General features: G+C 41.1%; 1 protein-coding gene across 2 annotated transcripts; it reads left to right on the top strand.

Moving 5' to 3' along the window:
- PLAC8 (placenta associated 8) lies at nt 1–25402 on the top strand. Of its 2 annotated transcripts, none has more exons than XM_025887780.2 (5): nt 1–150; nt 13319–13460; nt 15540–15664; nt 21433–21548; nt 25129–25402. In XM_025887780.2, the coding sequence occupies exons 2-4, from the start codon at nt 13349–13351 to the stop codon at nt 21535–21537; spliced, it is 342 nt and encodes a 113-aa protein (XP_025743565.1). In that variant the 5' UTR covers nt 1–150; nt 13319–13348; the 3' UTR covers nt 21538–21548; nt 25129–25402. The 2 variants fall into 2 exon arrangements, with proteins under 2 accessions (XP_025743565.1, XP_073747968.1); XM_073891867.1 differs by lacking the exon at nt 1–150 and adding an exon at nt 1822–2199.
- The last annotated feature ends 1506 nt before the right edge of the window (nt 25403–26908 follow it).

The raw sequence follows: 26908 nt of genomic DNA, 5'->3' as shown, positions 1-26908 counted from the left end.
TACTGGCCAATAAAAACCTCTGAATCTGTTCTTTGTACTACGTCTGCAAAAGAAACACGTTCACTTCTCTGTTTTCACATATCTTTCTCTTTTAGTGAGATACTTTCCCAAGCCACTAAACACTTCCTCCTTGGAACCTATTTCTTAACCGTAAGTACTTTGAAATTAAGTGATTGTTTAAAAGCTTATCTTAGCACTGAGTGGGGGGAAGAAAAGGTTTGTGTTTTTTTTTAAGTATTTGATTTATTTCCAGCTGAAAGACCAATGTTTTCTTACCTAATTGCTTTAAATTCAGTCAAATTCAACAGGTATGTGCCAAGCATGAGTTAGATGCCATGCTTTTCAGAGTAGTGTAGCCTTGAATCTTTATCAACTACTGTTTCCAGCAGAAAACACGCATCAGGTATTATGTTTACTAACTGGATCATTAATTTCATTCCTTATATTAATACATATGCATGTTTACTTGTGCTGGTCTAATTTCTTTGTGCTTTGAAAATATTTTACTTGATCTATCCATGTAAAATATTAGAAATAGGAAATGGGATTTTTTGGATTTAGCTAATGAATCATGAGAATCTTTGAATTTTCAGTATGAAAGTAAGAAAACAGACCGGAATGCTATAAAATTAAATTCTGGTGCTTCATTTATATGCATAGAGGTGTTACCCTTCTCACCTATCATTATATTTTTACTTTTGATAGCTTAGGAGATGAGAGATCATGAAATGAAAATGTTTCAAATAAAGTGAAAAAAATCGGGGTGCCTGGCTGGCTCAGTCGGTGGAGCTTGTGACTCTTGATCTCAGGGTTTTAAGTTCCAACCTCATGCTGGGTGTAGAGATTACCTAAAAATAAAAATCTTTTTAAAAAAGTGAAAAAAGGGCACCTGGGTGGCTCAGTTGGTTGGGCGACTCAGTTGGTTGGGCGACTGCCTTCAGCTCAGGTCATGATCCTGGAGTCCCAGGATCGAGTCCCACATCGGGTTCCCTGCTCAGCGGGGAGTCTGCTTCTCCCTCTGACCCTCCCCCCTCTCATATGCTCTCTCTCTCTCAAATAAATAAAATCTTTAAAAGAAAAAGGGAAAAAAATCAAAATTTAGCATTAGTAAACACTAGAAAGAAGAGGAAAATCTAAGTAATATATTTAGTACCTGGATTGATTAATAATAATGTAATATAGTAATACATTAATGTAATACATTAATACTATCGGTTAATATTAATAAGATGACAGGCTGTTCTCAAGAGTGAGGTGTTCCAAGGCAGGAGAGACAGGTGTAAGGTTAATTGTAACTAACACTAATTGGTGCAATTAGGATGTTTAAAATGTGAGCAGAATTCTGCAAGGTTTCCTAGCATTGAGGCCATTCCGTGAAAGGAACCTTCTGGAGAAAGGAGTTGTAGTCTCTCTTTGAAACTGGTGCACCAAGATTCCCATTTCAGTTCCTCCTGTCTCCATTTTTTTTTCTTTTTCCTGAGTGGAATTTTCCATCACTCTCGGCTCCTGTGGGAACAAGGACGGCAGCAAACAAAACAGCTAGGTTGTCACTTAGTGATGGGTAGAGCCGCTGGCCTCAAGAGGGAACTACGAATATCCCCTTCGTCCCTACCAAATGTAACACAATGCTTTTACATACATTGGCTGCCCAACAAATGTTTGCTGAATTAGACCAGATCTGTAGTTGTTTGTAACAGAAGAGAAATGACAAAGCCCAGGGCGTGGGTGACAAAGTGTGCTCTGCAAAGCCATTGGCACTGGGCTCTCCTGGGATGCCAGGGTTCTGCACCGGCAGCCAGCAAAGGTAGGAGCAGGGCTGGTTCAGCCTGTGCTCCTCAGGCAAGCTGGAGGCACCAGCATGGGCTGGATCTCCCTGGAAAAAGGGTACGATTGTTCTAATTCTCACCAAGCTGTGTCTACACGGAAGCGCGACCTTTCTCTACTTGGCACAACAGCACCTTCTGGCTTCAGAGCATCCGCTTGAGGGTGCTCTGGACAGAATCCTGCAGCCCAGCCCACCTAATTAACCATTTTGGAGCATAGTGCCCAGGAATCTACGTCGTAAACAAGCTCTCCACGTGTTTTTTACGCTAAGTAAGCCTTGAGGACCACTGAGGTTGGGAGACAGGCTTGCAGATCAGGTCTCCGAAATCCTTAGCGTCTCTACTGGACTTTGATTTCAGGACAGTTGAGCTGCCGGTGAGTGTATTTGCTTTCTCCTCTCGGTTTTATGACTATCAAGGAGGTATTTCCTGGAGTAAGAAATCTCATGTGGGAGTTTACAAAAACCCTTTCCAAATAAGCTAAATTGTTCAGATGAAAGTGTGGGACCCTGGTTCCCTCCAGCGCTGCTCTTCTGGGCTGGGCTGGGCTGGACAGAGCAGCCTTCCCGGCTCCTGCCGGCAACCTTCATTAAAGATGAACTTCCTTCCAATAACAAGAGAAATCTCTTGAGGCGCACCCTCTCTGCTCAGTTACGCGTACTAAAAGGTCCACGGAAGCACCTGGGTTCCCACAATTTCCATCTTCAAAAGAGGAAGTTAAAAGTAGTGAAAGAAACAGAAACCTAAAACTGACTGTTGGGCTGAAGACTGTTTAAGTCACTAAACTGAGAGAGTAAATTTCTGTACAAACGAAGCGGCCGTCAGCGTAGGGATATTTTGGATGAAGCTGCTTGCTACAGAATGAATATTCAGACTGGACTCCAAAGGCCCTACAAGAATGTTTGGGTCTCCCGCTGCTCTCAGGGCTAACAGCAACCAGTTTGAATTCACAAGTACACATAGCATATACTGAGTGAACACAGTCAGGGGAAGGAAAGGGCAATTCTATAATTGCAGACAAGTTTTTATTCTGAAATCTTCAAATTGTTCTTATATTTAAAAATCATAGCGCAGACTTCTTGAAAGATAAGCAAACAGGCGCCTGGGTGGCTCTGTGAGTTAAACCGCCAACTCTTGATTTCGGCTTAGGTCACGATCTCAGGGTCTTGAGATGGATCCGGCTCTGCGCTGGGCATGGAGGCTGCTTAAGATTCTCTCTCTCCCTCTCGCTCTGCCCCTCCCCGCACTCGCGCTCACTCTCTCTCTAAAATAAATAAAGTCTTTAAAAATATAAATTTCTTTTTAAAAAATGAAGAAAGATAAGCTAGTTACATGAACATGTTTTTCCTCTGAGAGATATTGTGGAAATAATCTATTCATTCAGATGGTATTTATTGAATGCCAGTTGTGTGCCTGGCATCGGCTAGCCTGGAAAAAAATATAAGCAGCTATAGGATAATCAGCATAACCCCTTTACAATTTTTTTTAATCACTGTGGATTTATTGTTTCCAAAATGGATGTTTCCTGTGTTGATAAAAAAGAAATGTGTTAATTGTAATTGTTTAGACAATATACAAATAGCCTTTCAAATTCTTTTCCTAATATCTGATCGTTAAAAGGAAATGCAAAAGAAAACGTGGAATTTTTTTTAGTATTTCCTGCAAAATGCCTCTTCTTCCCAGGCCCTAAATGTAGGAAGCTATCACCCAAAAATATGGCTTCTATCATTGGGATACAGGGAAAAACTGGGTCCTAGTACTCTGCTAGTCTGAAAGGGTCCTGTGAAGAAGGCCATTGCTTCAGTGGACACTAACGGGCGTCGGGTGTACAGCACCCCTGACTGGCGTCATGCATTGCCTCCGCAAGATGGGAATAAGAGAACGCGGGCATGGGAACGTCAGTGGGCACCGACTGTGTGCCAGGCCCTGTACTAAACTTTCGAGATACATCAGCGAAAATAGGCCACAGAATTCCCTGCCCTTGCGGAGCTTCTATTCCAGACTGGAGGCTTACTTTTCCCAAAGTCCAGCTAATTATTGTGAAAGGGGTGAGCACCAGAAAAGAAATAATTGAAATTTCTTTACTTCCTTTTTCATGGGATTGACAGAACGAATTTGTTCGGAGAGCTGTGGTTGCTGCCTATTAAGATAAAAACCAGGCATGTGCACCAAAAGTAGAATCTAGGGCCGCACCTAACAGGTGTTAAGAATCAGTGAGATGTGTTAGTTTCTCTGTCTTACTTCCCGATCAGAAGTAAGCTGGTCAGCCCAGGGCAGCTGATGAAAACTTTGCTAAGTTTATGTAAATGCCTGGTGAGACTGGGTGGCTGCGGCGGAGGAGGGGAGCGGCCGGCTGCCAGCGCGGGACACCGCTGGCGGACCTGTCCCAAACCCCGGCTCCCTGCTCCTGACGCTGGGTCCTGCGGCTCAGCGAGTGCCCAGCCGCTGTCTAGTCCTGGCGCGTCCACCCCGCCGCGCGCGCTTCGGCCAGTGCGTCCTGCCGAGTCCAGCCGGAGGGAGCGGCGGGTCCCAGCCTCGTGGCCCCGTGGGCAGACGCTTAGAGCGGCCGACCCCGGACTGCGGTCGACCCTACCCCTGGGCTGTGTGCGGGTCACCCTGGACAATTCGGAGGCACCCGGGTCTGGTCCCGGCAAGGGGACACAGCCGGGAACATAACCAACGGTAGCGGGAGGGAGAACGTGGGTACCCGGTGGAAAACACCTTCAGCGCCCAGCTGCGGCTGGCAATCACCATCCTTGGTGGCGAGGGGTGAGACCCCGTGAGAAACCCACCCCACCCTCCAGGCGGCAGTGCTGAAGCCCGCCTGCCCTCGCATCCGGGAAGGCCGCTTCCGCCGTGGGCCGCAACTGGGAGGTGTCTATCTTGAGGTGATGGAATTCAGTGAACTTGCAGCTGGCTGTGCTCGGGCTCCCTTCCGGGGAGGTCAAGGCGGCCGAGAAGGGAGGGGGTCGGTGTCAGGAGGAACCAAGCTGCCAAACCCTCCCTTGCCCAGCCTCTGCTTTTCCTTGTAGGGCAGAGGCTGGGCAGGGAGGGTTTGGCAGCTTGACCTCCTCCCTGGAAGGGAGCCCGAGCACAGCCAGCTGCAAGTTCACTGAATTCCATCACCTCAAGATAGACACCCCCTCCCCACGTAGACACCCACAATCAAGGCAGCCCCCACTGATTTTGCGTTCACTTACTACAGCACTCCTTCACATTGTTTTCTTTGACATCCACGATGGTTAGCCTCTCCTGTATTGTCAGATTTACAAATTAGGCATAGTAAGAGATTAACAACCACAATAATAAAATAGAACAATTATGACAATATACTGTAATAAAAGTTATGTGAACATGGTCTCTCAAAATGTCGTTATATCTACTCACCCTTCCTGAGATGATAAAGTGAGGTGAATGACATAGGCATTGTGACAGCTCTAGGCAACTTGACCATATGTCAGAAGGAAGATGCTCTGCTTCCAGAGCTTGGTTGACCGTGGGTAGCTGAAGCCACAGATAAGGAGGACTACTGTATTGTATGTTTCCATTTATGTGAAATGTCTAGAATAAGCAAACCAATAGAGACAGATTAGAGACTGTTTGGAGCTGGGGGAGGTGAGGGGATGTGGGGAGTTACTGCTAATGGTTATGGGTATTTTTTAAGGAGTGTGTGATAAAAATCTTCTAAAATTAGATTATGGTGATGGCTGTGCAACTATGGATATACTAAAATTGCTCAAGTATATATTTTAAATGACTGAATTTTACAGCCTGTAAAATATATCTCAATAAAGCTACTTTTTTAAAGTACAGTGTCCCTGTGTACCTTTCACCCAGGTTTCCTGATTCTTAATGTAAATTACATGACCATAGTGTAAATATTGAAACCAGGAAATTAATGTTGATAAACTATTAACTAATTAACTGACAGATCTTATTCAGATTTTACTAGTTGTCCCACTAATGTCTCAGGGAAGAGAAGAGCAGTCCTTGGCACTGGGGAGTTGGACTGGTCTTGCTAGCACGGCATTGGTATGGCTACCTGCTGGCCTGGCTCTCACACTGGGTCTTTTTTTTTTTTTTTTGTCTTTTTGGACATATAATTGACATCTAACATTATATTAGTTTCAGGTGTACAATGTAATGATTTGAAATTTGTATATATTATGAAATGTTCACAATAAGCCTAATGAACATATCACCACACGTTTCAAAGTTTTTTTGATGAGAACTTCTAAGATTTATCTCTTAACAACTTTCAAATATACAATAGTATTGACTATAATCACCATGCAGTACAATACATCCCCAGCACTTATTTTGTAGATGGAAGTTTGTACCTTTTGATCACCTTCACCCATTTCTCCCGTGCCCCACCCCTCATCTCTGCAACCACCTATCTGTTCTCCATATCTGTGAGGTTGGTTTGCTCGGTTGGTTGGTTGGTTGGTTGGTTTTAGACCCCACATCCAAGGGAGATCATACAGCATTTGTCTTCCTCTGTCTGACTTATTTCACCGAGCACAGTACCCTCAAGGTCCATCCATGCTGTCGCTCACACTAGGTCCTGATGTTCTTCTCTTACACATAAAGAATTTCATAGAGCATCAACATCAGATAAAGCTAGTCTGTGACCATGATGGATCAAGATAAAAACATTCACACTCCATAATCATATTTGGACATATATTTGAACTTTAAACATTATCCAAGCCACAACATACCAAACAGCGTCCTTTCCTGGCTAATATGAGTGATTATTGCTGCAGCACCTCTCGCAGGATTAACCTTGCTCTCCTTAGTGCTCCCTGTAGAGAGGGTCTATTAATAGACCCAATCATAGAATTGTATTCCACTTTCTGGGCCACCTCCATTTCCTTGATCCTCCTCCAAATCTACCCAACCGAAAAGTGTTTTCTAATACTGTCACTGAAATTCCCCACAGTCCCCATGGTGTGCCTTCTTCCCTGCTATAATACATAATACACCTGACTTGCTCAACTGTAGCTGTGTTCTTCATGGTCTCTGGTTGGAGAGCATTGACAGCTCCTTTTCTGTTCCAGGATTCAACTCAGGATCCCATACTGAATTTGGTCACCACGTCTCCTTAGTCTCCTTCCATCTTGAATATTTCCTCTGTTTTCATTCATCTTTCATGATCCTGACACTTTCTACCGGCCAGATATATTGTAGAATCTTCCTCCCTTTGTGTTTGTCTGATACTTTCTTATGAGTGGATTCTGAGTACGTATTTTTGGTAAAATAACACAGAAGTGATGTCGTGTCCTTCAGTGCATGACAATAAACAAGCACATGAGCATCCGTGTATAAGCCTTGCCTTCAACAAATATCACTGTGGTGGTGCCTGGGTGGCTCAGTCAGTTGAGCGTCCTATTCTTGATTTCTGCTCGGGTCATGATCTCAGGGTCATGAGATCAAGCCCTTCGTCGGGCTCCATGCTTGGCGTGGAGTCTGCTTGTGATTCTCTCTGCCTCTGCCCCTCCCCCCTCAAAATATATCAATAAAATCTTTTTTTAAAAAATTATCACTGTGGTGTTTGCCAAATGGTGATCTTTTATCTCCATCATTCCTTGTACATTCATTAATGGGAATTCTATCATAAAAAAGCATTATACCTTTCCCCTCATTTTAAAATTTGTTATTTTATTTACATCAGTATGGAATTATGGATAGTTACATTGGGTTATGAGTTATAACCCATTATTAACAGTATTTTGTTGCTCAAATTGTCCTGGTTTGGCCACTGCAAGAGCCGTCAGATGCGCTCTGAGGTCATGTCTCTAATCCATTCTTGAGCCCTTTTTGACCTTTTGGTCCTGAAACAAGAGGTTCCAGGCCTCTCTTGTACTTTCCCTGCCCCAGCCCTGGAATCAGCCATTTCTCCAATGAACTCTGGCTCCCTTTTATTGGAAAATGGCATTTCAAAACCAAGATTTGCGCACAAGGTGTATACAGTGATACTGGGCTTTTGTTGCTTCTAGGTCCTCTCAATGGGCGGAGCTAGGAAATATATTTATGTATCACACATATCTGTGTGTGTGTGTGTGTGTGTGTGCATAAATAATCATGAGTCTGTACCTCTGATTCCAGTCCAACAGCACAGGGTTCACGCCAGCCTTCCTCCTTTCCTCATTTGTAATTTCCTTCTCTGACAGTAAAAAAAACCTCAGTCTCATTATCCACAATATATTTATTTGTTCAAGCCTAGCCTGTGTATATATATAAAGAAGTTTCAGAATTGCTAACCCATACTCTTGTGAAAAACAAGTTTACTAACTAAGGTATAATATTTGTTCTTTTTGTCTTTGACCTTACATTACATCGTCAAAACACTGCTTTCTGAAGTTATTATGGTGACCTTTCTCTTCCTCACTTCAGCGTGTTCCTAATACTAATTGTAAGACAGTTAGGTTAATGTGTCACTGTTTCTATTGCCTATGGGGTTCCTTCCACATTCTGGTTGACTTTCATTGTCCATTTGTGTGTTGACTTACCGTGTGACATATTAGCATGATTTAGAGGAAGAGCCATACAAAAAGGTACACCTGAGGTGTCAGCCCATCCCTACCATTCCATTTCCATTCTCCCATTCTTTTCACCCCACTTACTCTGAACATAACACATTTATTCATTTCTGGTTTATTCTTTCCATAATTCTTATTGTATATGTATGTTTTCTTATATCCCTTTATTTCTCACATAAAGGATATCAGACACACATACTCTTTTGTCCATGGCTTTTTTCACTTAGTATATCCTGGAAATCATTCTATATCAGTTTATAGAGATTTTCCTCATTCTTTTCTTTTGATAGCTGCGTAATGCTCTGTTGTATGGATGTACTGTTAAAAAACAAAATTCAACTGAGTAAAATTTAAAGATCTTATTGGCTTTATTCAATGATTATGAATCAGGCAGCACCCAATTTTCTAACAGATAGAAAGGAGCTCTGAGGAGCTGTACAAAGTGAAAGACTTTTATAGACAGAAGGGAGCAGGAACAAGGCACTTATACTAGACAAAAAAGCAAATAAATTGTTATGGCAAGGTCACTTTTCTTTAGGGGTTAGTGGGGTCTATTTGGCAGATTACCTAACAAGTGCAGATTAGGCAATTCCTGACTGACTGGTTTAAGATTCCATTTCTGGGAGGGCTGAAACTAAGTCTTGGTGTGGTGACATGGGGTTTAGCATAAGTGGCTCCATTTCAGGCCTGCTGTCTTGTTTCTAACAGTACCATAGTTTATTCAACCACTCTGCCATATATATGAATAACCTCAGGCATATATATTTTTACATTGTTAGAGATATATCTTCAGGATAATTTCTAGAAGTGAGATTACTGGATCAAATGGTAAGTGCATATGTAATTATGTTAGGTATTGTCAAAGTTCCTTCCAAAATGGTGTATTGTCACTAGCAAAACTTGAGTGCCTGTTTCTTCAAAGCCTCGCCCAAAGAATGCATTGCATGCTTTTTAATTTTTGCCAATCTGACAGATATTTAACTTGCATTTCTTTAACTTTGAGTGAATTTGACCATCTTTCTAATATATATCTTTTAAGAGTCATTTTTATATCTTTTTTAGTGAATTATCTATCTGTTCCTGCCTTTTTACTATTTTCTCAACCTTGGGGCTTTTAAATGTCTCTCATTTTAGAGTCTTCTTTAAATACTCAATGTAGGGGCACCTGGGTAGCTCAGTCGGTTGGGCAGCCAACTCTTGATTTCCACTCAGGTCATGATCCTGGGGTCCTCTGTTCAAGCCCCACACCGGGCTCCTTGCTCAGCTGGGAGTCGGCTTGAGGATTCTTTTTCTCTCCCTTTGCCCCTCCCACTGTTCATGTACTCTTTCTCTCTATATATAAAATAAATAAATAAGCTTTAAAAAAAATAAAATAAGTAAATAATCGCAAATTTTGTACTCTGAGATACTTATAATCATTTTGTTAAAACTTTAAAAATGTGCGGTGTTTGCATACTATACCCACTAATGGGAAGGGAAATACCTAGAGCTACTTTCTTTTTTTTTTTTAAGATTTTGTTTATTTATTTGACAGAGATAGAGAGCACAAGTAGGCAGAGCGGCAGGCAGAGGGCAAGGAAGAAGCAGACTCCCCGCTGAGCAGGGAGCCTGACGGGGGGCTCGATTCCAGGACCCTGGGATCATGACCTGAGCCGAAGGCAGACGCTTAACCAACTGAGCCACCCGAGTGCCTCCTAGAGCTACTTTCTGATAGTGAGGATGTTCAACAGAAACAAATAGTTAAGGGAACATTTTTAAGCTTTTCCTGCTTTCTAAAAAAAAAAATTTTAAACTAGTTTGTCCTCATCCAAAATAACTGAGCATTTATTTCATGAGACTCTTTGCCAAGATTCAGGGGACCGTCTGGGAGTGTGGACCTGGATGATTTATAATTAGCTATGGTGAAGCCTGGGCAGATTTAGACATGTTTGAACCATTCCTGCATGATACACTTTCAGTTGTGCAGAGAAATATCAAAGACATTACCCTGCTTTTAAAATTATTCCTGGTCTCCTATACTGTGCTCTCTTCTTGTTCAAGGGACCTAGCAAACGAGCTAAGTGTTAAGTAAACCATGAGATCTGTAAAGAAACCAGCTTATTTGAGAAATAGAAAAGTGTAAAATGATATGGAACAACTGAGGCACTTTGCCTGTTTTTGGACCTGCTCTCTCTATGCAGAAAATCATATAAAAAAGGCAAATAGTATGACAATGCCTGAGGATCTCAAGGCACTGTATTTTCAACTTTAGCGTGTGTGTGTGTGCGTGCGCTTTTCAAAACATGTCCTGAATTCTGAAGTGGAAATGTATTACATCCCAGTGCCCAGCACACTGTAAGGAAATCAAGCGTATTTTACGGACTTAATTCAATGAGGCAATACCTTTATGAGCGTAACATTGAGCTTGTTGCTAAAAGAATAAATATGAAAAGAGGGTTCCAGGTCTCAAGGAGATCACAACAAACTAGTGGCAATGCCACATGGTACTAAGTGCTGTGATGGAGTGGGAGTCCAAAGCTAAGAGGCAAAGGGAAGAAATGGCTGTGGAATGAGCCTGAAGAGGATTTGAATTCCACAATTTGCTTAAACTCTGAGTGTCCATTTCTTTATCAACTCAATAAAGATAATAGTTTCTACTTGGCTGGGCTATTGTAAGATTAAGTGGACAATGTGTGTCTAGCACAATGTCTGACATAGAGTAGAATCTCAGTGACTATTAGCTGATATTATTGCCAACAAACGTATATGGAATTCATCAGATTTCCTTGCTACACTTTTGTACATGATAGCCACTCTCCCTTATATTTATCTGATTCCTTATTGCTCATTAAACTCATCCCCAGACTATATCTCATTTAATACTCTCAATAGGGCATCTGGGTGGCTCAGTCGGTTAAGCGTCTGCCTTCGGCTCAGGTAGTGATCCCAGGGTCCTGGGATCAAGCCCCGAGGCGGACTTCCTGCTCAGCGGAGAGTCTGCTTCTCCCTCTCCCTCTGTCTGCCACTCTGCCTGCTTGTGTTCTCTCTCTTTGTCAAATAAATAAAATCTTTAAAAAAAAAACACTCTCAAAAAACATGTGAGATGGTTAGGTTAGAAACAACTTTCATGTTACAGACTAATAATCAGAAACTTAAATGACTGGACTGGTAAGTGACTAGTCCAAGATCACAGAGTTTAAGAAACCAGGATTTGAGCAAAGATACTCTCACTCCAAATCTCATCCACATTCTACGACCCCACCTTGCCTCTCCTGATAGAAATTAGGGTTAACCTCACAAAACGGATTTCATAATACACTTTGCTGAGACATACTAGCAGGACTTGCCCCAAAATATGCCAAAGGGCCTCCAAGCCAGCACTGAGAGGGGGACATGGGCCCCAGGTAAATTTGAAGTGAAGAACTTGGATACAAAAAGATTGGAGAGGACTGCTGTGATATTGTGGTTTATAATAAGAAATATATGTATGGTTTTCATCCCTGTTCATGGCACAGAACTTCTAAAATCTTTGGAATCTCTTAACTGATAAGAGCGATAAAGGCGTTCTTTTATTTATACCAAGCCCCTCTCAACTACCAAGGAGTTTGTCCTAAAAAAGTGATTTTTGGAAAGCCCTTGAGGATGGGGCTGGTTGCCAGGGGAACCAACCTTGTGATTAGAGGGTTGGAACTTTCAACCCCACCTCCCAGACTTCCAGGAAGGCCAGAGGAGGGCTGAAGATTGAATTCAGTTACCAATGGCCAATGGTTTAATCAATGATGCCTAATGCAATAAAGCCCCAAAAGGATGGGGTTCAGGGCGCTTTTATGTTAGGGAGCCAGCAGTGTGGCAACCCCAAATTCCACATGTTCTGAACTTATGTATCTCATCATCTGTTCATTTGAATCCTTTAATTTCCTTTGTAAAATAGCAATAACCTAGTAAGTAAACTGTTAAACTGTTTTCTGGAGTTCTGTGAGTCACTCTAATTAATCGAACCCAAGGAGGGATCATGGGAACCTTCAGTCTATAGCTGGTAAGTCAGAAGCACAGGTGACAACCTGGGCTTGTAATTGCCATCCACAGTGGAGAAGTAGGAGCAATCTCACGGGACTGAGCCCTTAACCTGTGGGATCTGAAGTTATCTCCTGTAGACAAGGGTCAGAATTGAGTTGGATTGTAGGACACTCCAGCTGGTATTGCAGAATTGCTTGGGGTGGGAAAAACTACCACCTATTTGGTGAGCAGAAGTGAAGTAGACTATTTTGTGGGTAAACAGAAAACAGGGGAGATTTTTTGTTTTTGTTTTTGTTTTACAACTGCTAATCAGAAATAAATCCAAAACAAAAGGGAACTTATAAAAGGAGCAAGAGGGGAAATGTGTGTGTGTGCTCACAAGCTCAGGATGGTGCAATTTTAAAGAAGCCTGTTTTCTGCAATTCACTACCACTGACAACTATAACAAGTTGGTCATTCGTTCCCCCGTCTTGTGTGGATACTACGTACCTGTCTAAAAACAGTACCAATAACCCGGTTTTGCTCCCTTACTTCAAGAGAAGCCATTGTTCCTTTGACCAGTTCAGTGAATTCCCTCCCCCAGGAACCTCTGTCTTGGGAGAAGTAGAGACAGAAATTATGTTCTTCAAAGATCAGCAAACAGGGGCACCTGGGTGGCTCAGATGGTTGGGCGGCTGCCTTCGGCTCAGGTCATGACCTCAGGGTCCTGGGATCGAGCCCCTGCATCAGGCTCTGCTCAATGGGGAGTCTGCTTCTCCCTCTCCCTCTTCCTCTCTCCTCCACTCGTGCTCTCTCTGTCTCTCAAATGAAAAAATAAAATCTAAAAAAAAAAACAAAAAAGATCAGCAAGCAACTTAATCTAAATTGTCCCACTTGCCTGTGAAGCAAAATGCCTCAAAACAGGTTTCCATGAGCAACCTGGGAGTGTACTTACACCAACTTTTTCCTTTTCAGACCACGGCCATTGAAGACCCTGCATCGAAAATGCAAGCTCAGTCACCAGTGGTCATCGTGACTCAGCCTGGATGTGGTCCCGTGGCCCAAACCTCCAACTGGCAGACAGGCATGTGTGATTGCTTCAGCGACTGTGGAGTCTGTAAGTGCTGGGAAATGCCCCCATAATTGCCGTGGAGGTGAAGGACCAAAGGCCAAAGCTTTCCCTCATTCCTCCCTTATGGTGTAGTAAAGGTTCCCTGCCTATTACAGGGCACCTGGCATGTCAGGCAATGAATAGTAAGTGAAGAAAAAAGGCTTGTGCTGATTATAGCTAATTTTTCTCCAGCACATCAATCAATAGTCTTACTTCTAAGATAAGTCCTGGAATTAAGATGATATTAACGAAGCTGATGATTCTCAAAACCAATGGGTCTGACCTAATGATTATAAATAGACCATACATTAAAATAAAAGAGACATTTCCATTGATTTAAAAAAAGAAAAAGAAAAAAGACTCTTCTTACATATGTAAACTCATTACTTTAGAGTTACATTGTGCCCGGCACACAAGACATAGTATTCATCCATGGTTTCAACATGAACTCAGCAAAGAGCTGTTTAAATTTATACATTTAGGTTTTTATATAGCTGAGAATAAAGAATTCTAAAGGCAGTCAGCTTCTCATCAGGAAAAGAATCTCTAACTCTACTTTGTTTCCTTTTTGTGAGATCTCTCCAAATAAAGTTGGGGAAAGTAAGTTCAGGGATGGGATGGTGGTGTCAGAGAGGACCAAAGAGCTTAGTGCTCAACACCAAAGAAGAAACAAACAAACCTGCTTACAAAAAAATTTGCTTTGAGGTTTATTTGCCTGCCTCAAGTCCGCAGAGTGTTCTGAGACAAGGAAAGAAAATAAATTAACCTTACCAGTGAAACTGAAATTTGGAATCAAGTTGACCCCTGAGCAACATAGGTTTGAACTGTACTGGTCCACTTATATGGAGATTTTTTTTAACAGTTCAGCACTATAAAAGAATTTTCTCTTCCTTATGCATTTCTTAACATTTTCTTTTCTCTAGCTTACTTTATTGTGAGAATACAGTATATGATACATATAACAACAAAACATGGATTAGTAAACTGTTTATGTTATCAATAAGGCTTCCGGTCAAGGGTAAGCTATTAGTACTTACGTTGGGGGGGAATCAAGAGTTACACACAGATTTTTTTGACTGCGCAGGTGGTCGGTGCTCCCAAACCCCCACATTGTCCAAAGGTCAACTGTACATTAAAAAGCACAGAGAAAAGATTACCTAGAAAATGGAACGATGGGTTTGTTCATTGGCTCTCATTGTCTTACTGGATGACCTGGGGTGATGACTTACACATCTCAAGATATTAGTTCAACAGCTGCAAATCTTAGTAATACTAAGACTGACTACATTACTAAAACCCTCTAAAGATGAATAGTTTAATCCTCCAGCCCTTTGCATTGTCGCTCAAATAAGTGAATTACAAGTTTTAATATAAGTTTAATTGCTTCATGGCAGGACTCCTTAATTGCAGCCCTGACCAAATCATTCTCCCTTCTTAAAATATTTCAATGGTTCCTCATAACTTTCATGACCAACTCCACGCACTCACACTTTGTCATCCAGTCCCCAACATGCCTCACCCTCCAGCTTTACCCCCGTCCAGTCTAGCCACACTGAATGAACACCAGCCATTGCCAAGACATGCCAAGTGATCTCAGAGACACTCGGCTCCCTTTTGTCTACCTGCCAAATTCTACTCATCTGTCAATATTCCACTCAAGCAGCATATCCTTCCCAGAGCCTTTTGAGGCCTCATTTCTGTGGGTGACCTCTTGACATCTTGAGTAGATTTCCGTTGGAGAATTTTTCATTTTATTATCTGACTGCCCTCCTAGACAGAGGCAATCAGTTCTGGGGACAATCTCTGGGACATGGCTGGGTCTCAGTGAGGCATTCAATAGACGAAGGAAGGCAGGACTACCAAAAGGATGCACACTTGCCAAGGTGTGGTGATTCTTGAAATGACTGGGTGGGGAGAAGGGAGAAGCCGATGTAACGCCAAGCAAAAGCATCGCAGACGGCCTTGGCAGCAAGATGTGTGGCAAAAGCCCCAATGATTGGGACTGCTGTTTGTGAAAGCAAACTAGCTTCCAAAGGTGACAGGAACAGAGTAGAGTAACTCGTGCCTCTGGCTTCATGTGTCCAGGTCTCTGTGGCACATTTTGTTTCATGTGCCTTGCATGTCAAGTTGCAGCTGACATGAATGAATGCTGTCTGTGTGGGACATCCGTCGCAATGAGGACCCTCTACCGGACCCGATATGGCATCCCTGTGAGTCTCTTACAACACTGTATCATTCAGACATGCCCCCACTTTCAAAATCATCATTATAAACCTGCAAACCATTTGATGGTGTCCATCACCTGAATTTGATTGGTAGGTCTTTCCTAGCATGTGCAACTTTGTATTCAGTTGCTGTAGCAATAGGTCCCCTTGGTTATGTGACCTCCTTCTAGGTTTCTGTTAAAGACCTTAGAACATAGGCAACTCTCATATTTGCACTGTGTATCATACAATGGGCGGAGATTATTCAGAATCTAGCATGCCCCAAGTACATGACAGAGGACACCTCACTGAATCCTCACACCCTCCCTGTAAAGTGAGTAGGTCCACATTGTACAGATGAGGACTTTAAAGTTTTAAGGGGTGGAGTAACTCACCCAAAAACATGCACTAGAAGTAGAAGTTGTCAATATTCAACCCTGTCTTTCCATGAACGCACATTCCGATACGTCACAAGCTGCACCTCATGTGACAGGAGCTTGTGTCTGTCAGGACTTGCCAGGGAAAATCACTTCTCGGCCTTTTGGCTAAGATCAAGTGTAGGACTTGCCAGGGAAACACAACCAAAAAGAGATATAGATGACACAGACAGAGGTAAATATAGACCCATCTAAAGAGAGACTTTAGGGAATAGGTTCATGTGATTGTGAGCGTTGGCAAGTCCAAAAATGCAGAGTAGGCTGGCAGGCTAGGAAGAGTTGCCGCTCGGGTCTGAAGGCAGCCTGCCAGCAGAATTTCTTCTTGCTCTGGGGAAGTCCATCTTTTCCTATTAAGACCTTCAATGGATTGGATGAAGCCTACCCACACTACAGGGTAAATCGCTCATCATCCACTGATTTAAATGTTACTCTCATCTAAAGAGTCTTCAAAGAAACATCTAGAATATATGGGTACCGTGGCCTAGCTAAGTTGGCACATAAAATTAAGCACCACAGGGAACAAATAAATAGGCAGAATATATTAGGAACTTATTTTATTCCACTGAAATTATTTTTTTCATTTAAAGATATTTCTTAGTTCTTTAATGACAAAAATAATACATGCTATATACCTAATTTTATGACAAATTCAAACACAGAATTATGGAAAGTAAAAAGTGAAAATCTCACCCCTTTACACACAGTTCCACTACTCAGCTACAAACTCTATTAATAATTTGGTATGCACTCTTTCAGGTTTTTTCTATGCCTATAAGGTATACAGATATAGATTAGATGGAGCTAGAGCTATGGATATAGACATATGGGGCTGGAGGTTTGCAGGGCTCTTTTGATTTGTGTTTATCTTTTAAAATGGGATCATACTATACTACAACTTTTTTTTCCCACGTGACATTTGGTAGACCCCTTTTGTGTCTGTGCAATACAGATCTTTTTTAATGTGTTCGTAGTAGTCCACCATACAGATAATTTACTTAACCACTTCCTTACTGATGAAAGGTTAAATAGTATTGTAGATTAAGTAGTTGTTAGGACATATAATTCTGTATATGCACTGGTAATTTTGTACAATAGTGTCCGAGATTAGAGTGATAGATCGCAACGTATGCACATTCAAAATTTGAAAGATACCATTAAATACCCCTCCAAAAAGATTATATCAATTTATAATCCATTAACATTATATGTGTGTCCCATATTGGGTAATATTTTTTATGTTGCCGGAGAGGCAAAATGATATTTGATTGTTGCTTTAGTTTAAGTTTTATTAGTTAAGATCAAACAACTTTTTAAAACTATTTTGTCCCTGGGGCGCCTAAGTGGCTCAGTCAGTTAAGTGGCTGCCTTCGGCTCAGGTCATGGTCCCGGGGTCCTGGGATCAAATCCTGCATTGGGCTCCCTGCTCAGCGGGAAGCCTGCTTCTCCCTCTCCCTCTGCCTGCCACTCCCTCTGCTTGTGCTCTCTCTCTCTGGCAAAGAAATAAAATCTTAAAAAAAAAAAAAAAAAAAAAAAAAACTAGGGGCTCCTGGCTGGCTCAGTTGTTAAGCGTCTGCCTTCGGCTCGGGTCATGGTCCCGGGGTCCTGGGATCGAGCCCGGCGTCGGGCTCCCTGCTCCACGGGAAGCCTGCTTCTCCCTCTCTCACTCCCTCCTGCTTGTGTTCCCTCTCTCGCTGTGTCTCTCTCGGTCAAATAAATAAAATAAAATCTTTAAAAAAAATAAAAATTAAAAAGTTAAAAATTAAAATTAAAATAGAAAAACTATTTCGTCCCTTTGCATGGCTTCTATAAATTATCCATACATATACTTTGTTCATTGTTTTACTGGGTTGTTTGCCTTTTCTTATTGATTTGTGGGAGCTCTTTATTTAATTGTGCTATATTGGAACACCTGGGTGGCTCAGTTGGTTAAGCGTCTGCCTTCGACTCAGGTCATGATCCCAGGGTCCTGGGATTGAGTACCGCATCGGGCTCCCTGCTCAGTGGGAAGCCTGCTTCTCCCTCTGCCTGTGGCTCCCCCTGCTTGTGTTCTTGCTCTCTCTCTTTCTCTGACAAATAAATAAATAAAATCTTTTAAAAAATAAAAAAAAATGTGGCTATATTGTTTAACATGAAAGTTATCAAGTTTTTTAAAGGTCTAGTCCATAATCAGTTTTTCTAAATGCTTTTCAGGTATTTGAAAAATGAATAACAGTCTTAAAGTAAAACTTCACTTGGTTTTAACAAAATTTAAAAGGTTGGAGGGCAGAGGAAGAAATAAGGCATTCTAAAGACCTTATTTTGTATGAGATTGACAAATACAATTTTTTCCACTTTTTAAAAAAACTTTATTGATATATAATTGACTTACAATAAGCGGTATATATTTAGTGTATAATTTGATAAGCTATATACCCAGGATATATACCCATGAAACTAACCTCACAGTCAAGGTAGTGAACATATTCATCACCTCCAAAAGTTACTCACGCCCGTTTGTAATTCTTCCCTCTTTCCCCTCCTTACTTCCCCAGCTAATGTTTTCTGTCACTATAGTTTGCATTTTCTGCAGTTTTATATAACAGAACTGTCCAGTCTGTATTCCTTTATCTAGCTTCTTTTAATCAGTATAATTATTTTGAGATCCATCCAAATTGTTAAGTGTTCTTAACACAATAAATTAGGGGGAAAGGAAAATAATTAGATGGCAAATAAGCACATAAAAAGATGTTCAACATCATTAGTCATTATTAGAGAAATGCAAATGAAAACCGCAATAAGATACCACTATTCAACTATTGGAATGGCTAAAATTAATCAGACTAAACCACACCAAGTGTTGCCAGATATGGAGGAACCGAAACTCTCATGCAATGCTGGTGGGAATGTAAAATGCAGTTTCTTAAAAAGCTAAATGCATCTACCATTTGACCCAGCCATTCTACTCCTAGATATTTGCCCAAAGAAATATATCCATACCAAGACTTGTTTCAAATGTTCAGAGCGGTTTTGCTTGTAACAGCCCCAAACTAAAAACAATCCAGATGTCTGCCAGCAGGTGAATGGATAAACGAAGTGTGATATATCCATAAAATGGAATACTACTCAGTAATAAAAAGGAATGAATTACTGATACACACAAAAACCTGAATGAATCTCAAGATGAATAGGATTTTAAATTGTGGGTAAAAATGGAGGGTCCTCACTAATTGGATAAAAATTTGTTGTGGGGGCGCCTGGGTGGCTCAGATGGTTAAGCGTCTGCCTTCGGCTCAGGTCGTGATCCCAGGGTCCTGGGATCGAGTCCCGCATTGGGCTCCCTGCTCCTTGGGACCTGCTTCTCCCTCTGCTTCTCTCTCTCTCTCCCTCCCTCTCTCTCTCTCTCCTCCTCTGTCTCTCATGAATAAATAAGTAAAATCTTTAAAAAAAAATTTGTTGTGGGACATCTCTAGGGAATAAAAGCAATCAGGCAAGACCTATGCAACAACAAGAAGAAAAGAAGTTAAAAAAAAAAAAAGCAGGGGGGTGTATGGGGATGCCTGGGTGGCTCAGTTGGTTAAGCGGCTGCCTTCGGCTCAGGTCATGATCTCAGGGTCCTGGGATCGAGCCCCACATCAGGCTCCCAGCTCAGTGGGAAGCCTGCTTCTCCCTCTCCCTCTGCCTGCCACTCCCCCTGCTTGAGCTCTCTCTCTCTCAAATAAATAAAATAAAATAATCAGTGAATACCAAACATAAAACAATTTGGCTATCTCATGAGTGAGAGCAATTTAGATTTCTCTGCTGGGCCAAAATGTCTTTGCCCTTTATTCTTTCTTCCAGTATGTCTGTGTTAAGTCTTAGGGAGTCTGATCTCTTAGAAGATAGGTGAAGAACTGCCCCCACCTAGCCCCGTCCTCTCCTAGGACCCCAAAGCCCACCCCAGGGTCCTCTGTTAAATTCACCTGCCTGCTGTATCCTGGGGCAAAGCCACAGCTTGGCAATGTGGGGCTGGCCCAGCTGCTCAGGCAGTCTTCAGTGAACCTCCTGCCTTCCATTTCCCAGCCTGTTCGTCCTTTCTGAGTTCCAGGTTTTTGAGTTCGGGATTTATCAAATGCCCTGCCCATGACCCTGTTAGAGGTTTCTGCATCCCTAGCTCTGTTCTACTTTCTCCATCAGTGTAATCCCATTTGCTCCCGATTTCCAAAAAACTGTTCAAAATTCCTGGCCCACTAAATGACCCCATTCCTGTTTTCTAGTATAGCTTTGATTTATTTACCAAAGCTCTGCAAGCACATAGCTTAATTTTAGATTATCTAATTATTGTAAAGAAAAGTAGTAGTCCACAAACTTCTCTCCCCTACCACCTCCTCCCCAGAGCTCTGTAGGTATTTTCCTCCCTATCTCCAAATCATAGACTTGTATGGCTACTTTTTGAGTTTTCCATTTGGGGCATTGTCTATAGACCTCCCACTATAAACGATGAGAATTTAGTTCTGTTTTGTTCCCCTTCCCTGCCACAAACATGCACCCTCTCCCCACCCCACTTCTTCCAAAATAAGTATATGTAATTTGGGTTAAATCCATATTTGCTACTTACGTTATGAGACCTATGTTTGCTCTTCCGAGTTGAGTCATGTAGTGAACTATGATTGCTTTTTCCACCAGACTTGGTTTTTCCTGGTCTTAATAATTCTTGGCGTTTTAATTAGTCATTTTCCACTCTCTGACGAGTCATTTTCCACTTACTTTAACCCCCAAACTCTCCCAGTTTTCTAAGTCTCTTTCCAACATATTCAACATATCAGACATTCTACCATTTTTATCTTGTCAAAGAAATCACTCCCTGACCTACAACTACCCTTGGAACTAACTGCTCTTCATTTGCGGTGCCTAACTCTCTTACCCTGGGATCTCCTTCACCATCACCCTGGAGATTCCATTAGCGTCTCTCCTGTGTTAGGTTCCTGTTTCTTATATTCCACATCTTCCTCTTTCTTGGTTTCCTCCCTCATTGCAGGTGGAGATATCCTCTAATAACTTCCTGAGACAGGGAAGTGGTGCAGAAGAAAAGAATTTTGAGGTTTTACTTTCTGAAACTCTCTGTTTTTCCCTCATACTGACAGCTTGGTTGATTGGTATCTTCCATATTCAATATTACAAAGTACAGGAAAACATTTAATGTCATAAAAAGAGGAGTTATATGGAAAAATCAGTTAACATTTTCCTAAATGTATCCATCCAAACTCTGAATTCAACGGATCAGTTCCTTCTGCTTCTCTTCAACGTGTCTTAAAAATCCATAAGTCTTACTTTCCAAACAGGTGGATTTTAAATTTCTATTTCTTTTATACTTTCAAACAGGGATCCATTTGTGATGACTATCTGGTGACGCTTTGCTGTCCTCACTGTTCTCTTTGCCAAATCAAGAGAGACATCAACAGAAGGAGAGCCATGCGTACTTTCTAAAAAAACTAACGGTAGGTCCCAGAATCTGGGTTTTGTTTGAAACATAATAAGGGCTTTGTAAATGTATGCATCATTTTGAGTAATAATTTAAAATAACAATTCCTTAAGTCTCTCAAATGTTGTCTTAATGTAAAGATTGATTTTGGTTTCTTCCTATGAAGAAGATAGCTGCATTACGTTACTTGGGCCGCCGTAACAATTTACCATAGCCTGGGTGGCTTACACAGGAAGAATTTGTTTCTCACAGTTATGAATACTGGGAAGGTCAAGATCAAGGTGTGGGCCAATTCAGTTCCTGTGAGGGCTCTCCTTCCCAGATTACAGATGGCTACCTTTTCACTGTGTCTTCAAATGGTGGAGAGAGAGTAAACTCAGGTCTCTCTTATGAAAACAGCAATCCCATGGTGGGGGGCTCATCTTCATGACCTTATTTCAAACCTAATTATATCCCAAAGGTTCTACCTCCTTACACCCTCACAGTGGGGGTTAGGGTTTCAACATACGAGTTTTGCAGGGCACACAGACATTCAGCCTACAACAATTGGCTTTATAATTTGAAACCATATTTTAGTAAATAAAGGGATGGTGATTTTTCTAGACTTCCAGAATTCTCTTTATCCATTAATAAGGCACTTACCACTTGTAAAATGCAGAGTGTGGTGAGATACAAAAGAAGTAGAAAACATGCCCCCTACTAAGACAATCAAATCGACAAAAGAAATTGGCAAATAACTATAAATAGTAGAGCAAATGAAAATTACATGTTAGGTAACATTTGAATTGATTGCAGCATAAAGCGTCTATCAAGAATGAGGGAAGATTATACAGGAAGATCCTATTGAAAAAAATGAACTCCGAAAGTGGTAGATATAGAATATTTGGAAATGTTATATAGAATCTGAACTTCCGAAAATCAATCAAATCATTTCCAACTAATTTTTCCAGTATTCTCAGAATTAGCTATTAAGCAGAAATAAACATGATTTTGTCAGTCTCCTATAGAATTTATCCTGAGTATGGGAAGGAAGCATTAATTTTTCCATTCTTTGTAATATGCCACTTCCTTTTTCAAGTGAATGAGAACCCTGCATAGGTTAACAAATATAACTTGTGGAGGATATATTTTAAAATGTCATTTATTTAGCAAATAATGTATCAAGTACCCAGTCCTACGCAGGACAATGCTAGGTGCTGTGGGGAGCAAAAATAAATAAGCTGGCCCTCTTGTTGTTAGAGACTTTATACTCTAAAAGAGAAGATTAGGCAGCCTTTAAATAAAACGTTGGGTCTGACTAATGCCTTTAGACCAAGTGCTATTTTATGTTCAGAGGAAGAACAGATCATATTCTGTGAGATGTGTAAATGAAAGTTTCTTGAAGGAAGTGGTTTTTTACTCTAAAGAGGAAGTGACTATCAACGTCACAACAGGAAATGGATGGCACTCAAATTGTAATAATGCAAAGATTTAATGAAAACCACCCACAAAACAGGCGTGGGTGGGAGGTCTAGGTAAATGACAGGGAGGGTCTCGGAGCAACCTAGACTAGCAACAGTTGAACTGTTAACCACCCCTGGGCCTCAGGGAGCAGTTACCAGCATCCCAAAAGAGTGAGCTCTGAGAAGGAGAAGGCTGCCCTGAAACCAGTAACTTCTCACTAGAAAGACAGGAGCAGCCTGGGGCCACCTCATAGGAAGTAGGCAAGAGGAAAGGTACCCTGAACTCACTTTCCCGCGTCCTTCTAGGCTTCCTACTGTTTGAACCCACTGGTTGGCAACGGGCAGGAAAGTGTTGCTGTAGTCTATAGGTCAGACTCCCAGGACACCCAGCAGGGCAAACAAGGATGGAAATGGATCAGATGGGGCGAACATAAAATCTCAGACACGAGATGTGACTTTAATTAATAGAAATGGATACTGCTTCTAATCAGCAACAACATTAGTGAAACTATAGAGGCAGAAAAAAGGAAAAACATCTTTACGAGCTTAGGTCCATCCAACTTGGCAGGAACATATAAGTAGGAAAATAATGAGAAAAGAAAGACTTTAAAGGTGAGTTGGGGCCATGGCATGCAATATAATGAAATTAGGCTAATGATTTGGCCTTTTATTTGGCAAGCAGTGGGGAGTTAGTGTAGGCTTTATGTAAGGGAGTAACATAAAGAGAGCTATACTTTAGAAGAATTAATCTGAAGAGTGGTATATAGCCAGACAGGACAGGATGAAGTCAGAAGCAAAGATGAAGAGTTGAACAAGTTCAGCCCTGTTTGTTTAAATAAATACATGAGACAAGTTGGATAAAATATATATCCACATATACATAATGAATCCTGACATCTGAACTTATTTTTTTTTAACCTCAGAGAAATTATCTTACTGAATCTTTGAATTGGTTTGAAGTAAAATACCTTGGTGATCCTGACTCTGGTGCATCACCTTGAACCCAACATTCATCAACAGTGAAACTTTAGATATACAAATACCTGAAGTGCGAGAATCAAGAGACAAAGATCAAAGAATAACATGATTTATGTTAAAAATAGGTTGAGGCGCACCTGGGTAGCTCAGTCAGTTAAGCATCTGACTTCAGCTCAGGCCATGATCTCAGGGTCCTGGGATCCAGCCTGGTGTCGGACTTCTCCTCCCTCAGTGGGGAGTCTGCTTGTCTCTTTCTCTTGGGCCCTCCCCGCCCACCCCCCCCCCGATGGTGCTCTCTCTGTCTCTCTCTCAAATAAATAAATTTTAAAAAATAAATAGGTTGAAAGAAAGGGACATAGGAACCAGCAGAAAAAGCTCCAAATTGTGAACACTGGAACACTTGGAACAACAAAGTAATTTTAGATTATAAATGAAATTTTTAGAAAAGATTATAACCAAAATAAAATATCTGTGAGTCCATACTTATATAAATACATGATTAAACAAACAAACAAATAAATAAACACATGGGGGAGAAGAGACAAATTTTCCAGAAGTACAGAAGAATTCCAAAAAATGTATGTGTGTATTCCTCCCTCAAGGAGATGGAGCATAACTGCCCACCCCTTAAGAGTGGGTTTGTACAGTGACGTCCTTTCCAAGAGTATAGTATGAAAAAGGGAAAAAAAGAGTAAATCTTTATAGTAGAGAAACCTGACAAGACAATTTCAGCCAGGTGACCAAAGGGAACCTCATCAGTGATAGGTATTCTGCAAAACCTGACCAGTAGTCCTCAAAACTGTCAAGGTCATCACAAACAGGGAAAGTTTGAGAAACAATCACAGTGTAGAGGAACCTATGGAAACATGATGACTAATGTGCTATCCTGGATGGGATCCCGGAACAGAAAAAAGACATTAGGTAAAAACTGAGAAATCGAACTCAAGTGTATGCTTTGATTAATAATATGATGTATCAACATTGGTTCATTGGTTGTAACAAACCTACCTTGGTAAGATGTTAACTGAGGGAAATTGGTGCAGGGTACATGGGAACTCTCTGTACTCTCTTTGCAATTTTTCTGTAAACCTACAATGATTCTAAAATTTAAAGTTTATTCAAAATAAAAACATAGATTAAGAAAATTCAAACCTATTCTTTGTGTGTCCCTCATAGGTGAAAAGCTCTTATTGAAGCAACTGAAGTTAGCAGACACCCTTCAGCTTGAGTCTTCCTCTGCGTTTTGCAACTGAAATATGATAGATCTGTTTAAGTACAATCGATGGGTTAAAAAAATGGAATTTTGATGTATTTTAAATGAATGTTTTCCCTTAGTTTTGCTAAATGGTCCAGCTTAGTTTTCCTTGCTTTCATATTATTAAATTTTCTGGCTTATGAATTTTGTGTTACACTTGGCATGTGAACAAAATAAAAGATTTTACTAACAAGATTTTTCGTGCTTCTTTTGTTCTCAATGTCTTTATGTCATTAATTTTAAGGGTCAGTCTCATACTTTTGTTCTGATAATTTGGTTTCTTCACAGGAAATTTTGGTCCATGGCAACTCAGTTCTCTTTCATCTAAGACCTTGGAGACAGAAAAAAAGACTACAGATAACTATTATAAGACACTTATAATACTAATTTAGCCAATGCTTTTGCTCCTTATTATCTATAAGGATTATTAATGCTGACAAAACAACAGCACAATATGCCCTGCTTCCTAGCTGCATACCTGACAGGTTTGTTGTGTTGATACTCTTTCTCTTCTCAATACGAAGTATCAGGACAGGTAATAAAAATACAGTGCTAAAATTCAGTATGACCCAGTTGTGATGCAATATTGGTGATAAATGCATGAAGCAACATTTTTTCCACATTTATTATTCTATGTGTTCCACATGCATCATTTTGCCCTGATGAAAATCTCACTCCCCAGTTTCCTTTGGTTCTCTTCCTACCCTTGAATCCATTTCATTTGTTGGGATGGGGTAAAGGGGAGGCAAAACCACTGGATAGGTTTATTGGGAAGTTTCAGAGAAAGCAAATATAAAGGCCCCTGGACCTTACTAGGCACTCAGCAGACTTGAGTGCTCTACTCCTTCTTTTCCTTGCCTCGTGGATTTAGATGCTTTGCAAGGTTCTGTCTGGGATCTGCTCTTTTCATACCTCCTGTTCTTCTTAGTGTCATCTACTCGTATGGCTTCAACTGCCTCCTAGATGTCAGGGAGGACTGTATTTCCAGTCTCCCCCTTACTACTGATGTTCTGAATGACTCTTCAGCTGCCTGCTAACCAAGTCCATCTGGATGTCCCCTAGGCCTTCTCTACCGCACATGTCAAACAATATCACCACTTACTCCGTTGTTCAAGATGAGAAATCTAAGTATCAATGAGTATCAATGAGTCCTGACTTGACTAATCACACCCTTCTCCCTTCTCCTCACATCTAATCAGACACTGGCTTCTGTCACTTAAACTCCACTTGGTACCCTCAATGGATGATCTATTTTGCTTGTTGCTGTTTCCCCAGTGCCTGGAACAACGCCCGATATCTACTAGATACCTACTCAAATCATTTATTGAATGAATCAATCTGTGCTCTCTGTCTTCACTGCCATGATCTTTGGAAAGTCAAGGTACATAGCTCCTGAACTAGTCTGCCTGCCTCTAGTAACTCCAGCTCCTGTTACCTTCTTTCCAATCCATCTTATAGACTGCCTGCCACAAGTTCAATGGTGAAGATTCTAAAAAAAAGACCCCAAATTTTCCCTCGCCCCTCATAATATAGCCTCAGTTTACCTCTTTAGCCTATTCTCCTGTCACTTCCTCACTCTAAAAGTTCCCTACTTTCACGACCTTCCACACACATACATTTTTTAAAATTTCAAATTCCAACTCTTCATTGAGGTAATAAAGCAAAATAGGGGGAAAAAAAGATGTGTTTTATGACTCAGGA

Source organism: Callorhinus ursinus, unplaced genomic scaffold (genome assembly GCF_003265705.2).
Source record: "Callorhinus ursinus isolate GAN/ISIS: 27379988/994484 unplaced genomic scaffold, GSC_fseal_2.0 scaffold4, whole genome shotgun sequence".
In the NCBI taxonomy this organism is placed as follows: domain Eukaryota; kingdom Metazoa; phylum Chordata; class Mammalia; order Carnivora; family Otariidae; genus Callorhinus; species Callorhinus ursinus.
Note: the sequence above shows the minus strand (reverse complement) of the source record. Positions and strands in the feature narration are given on the sequence as shown.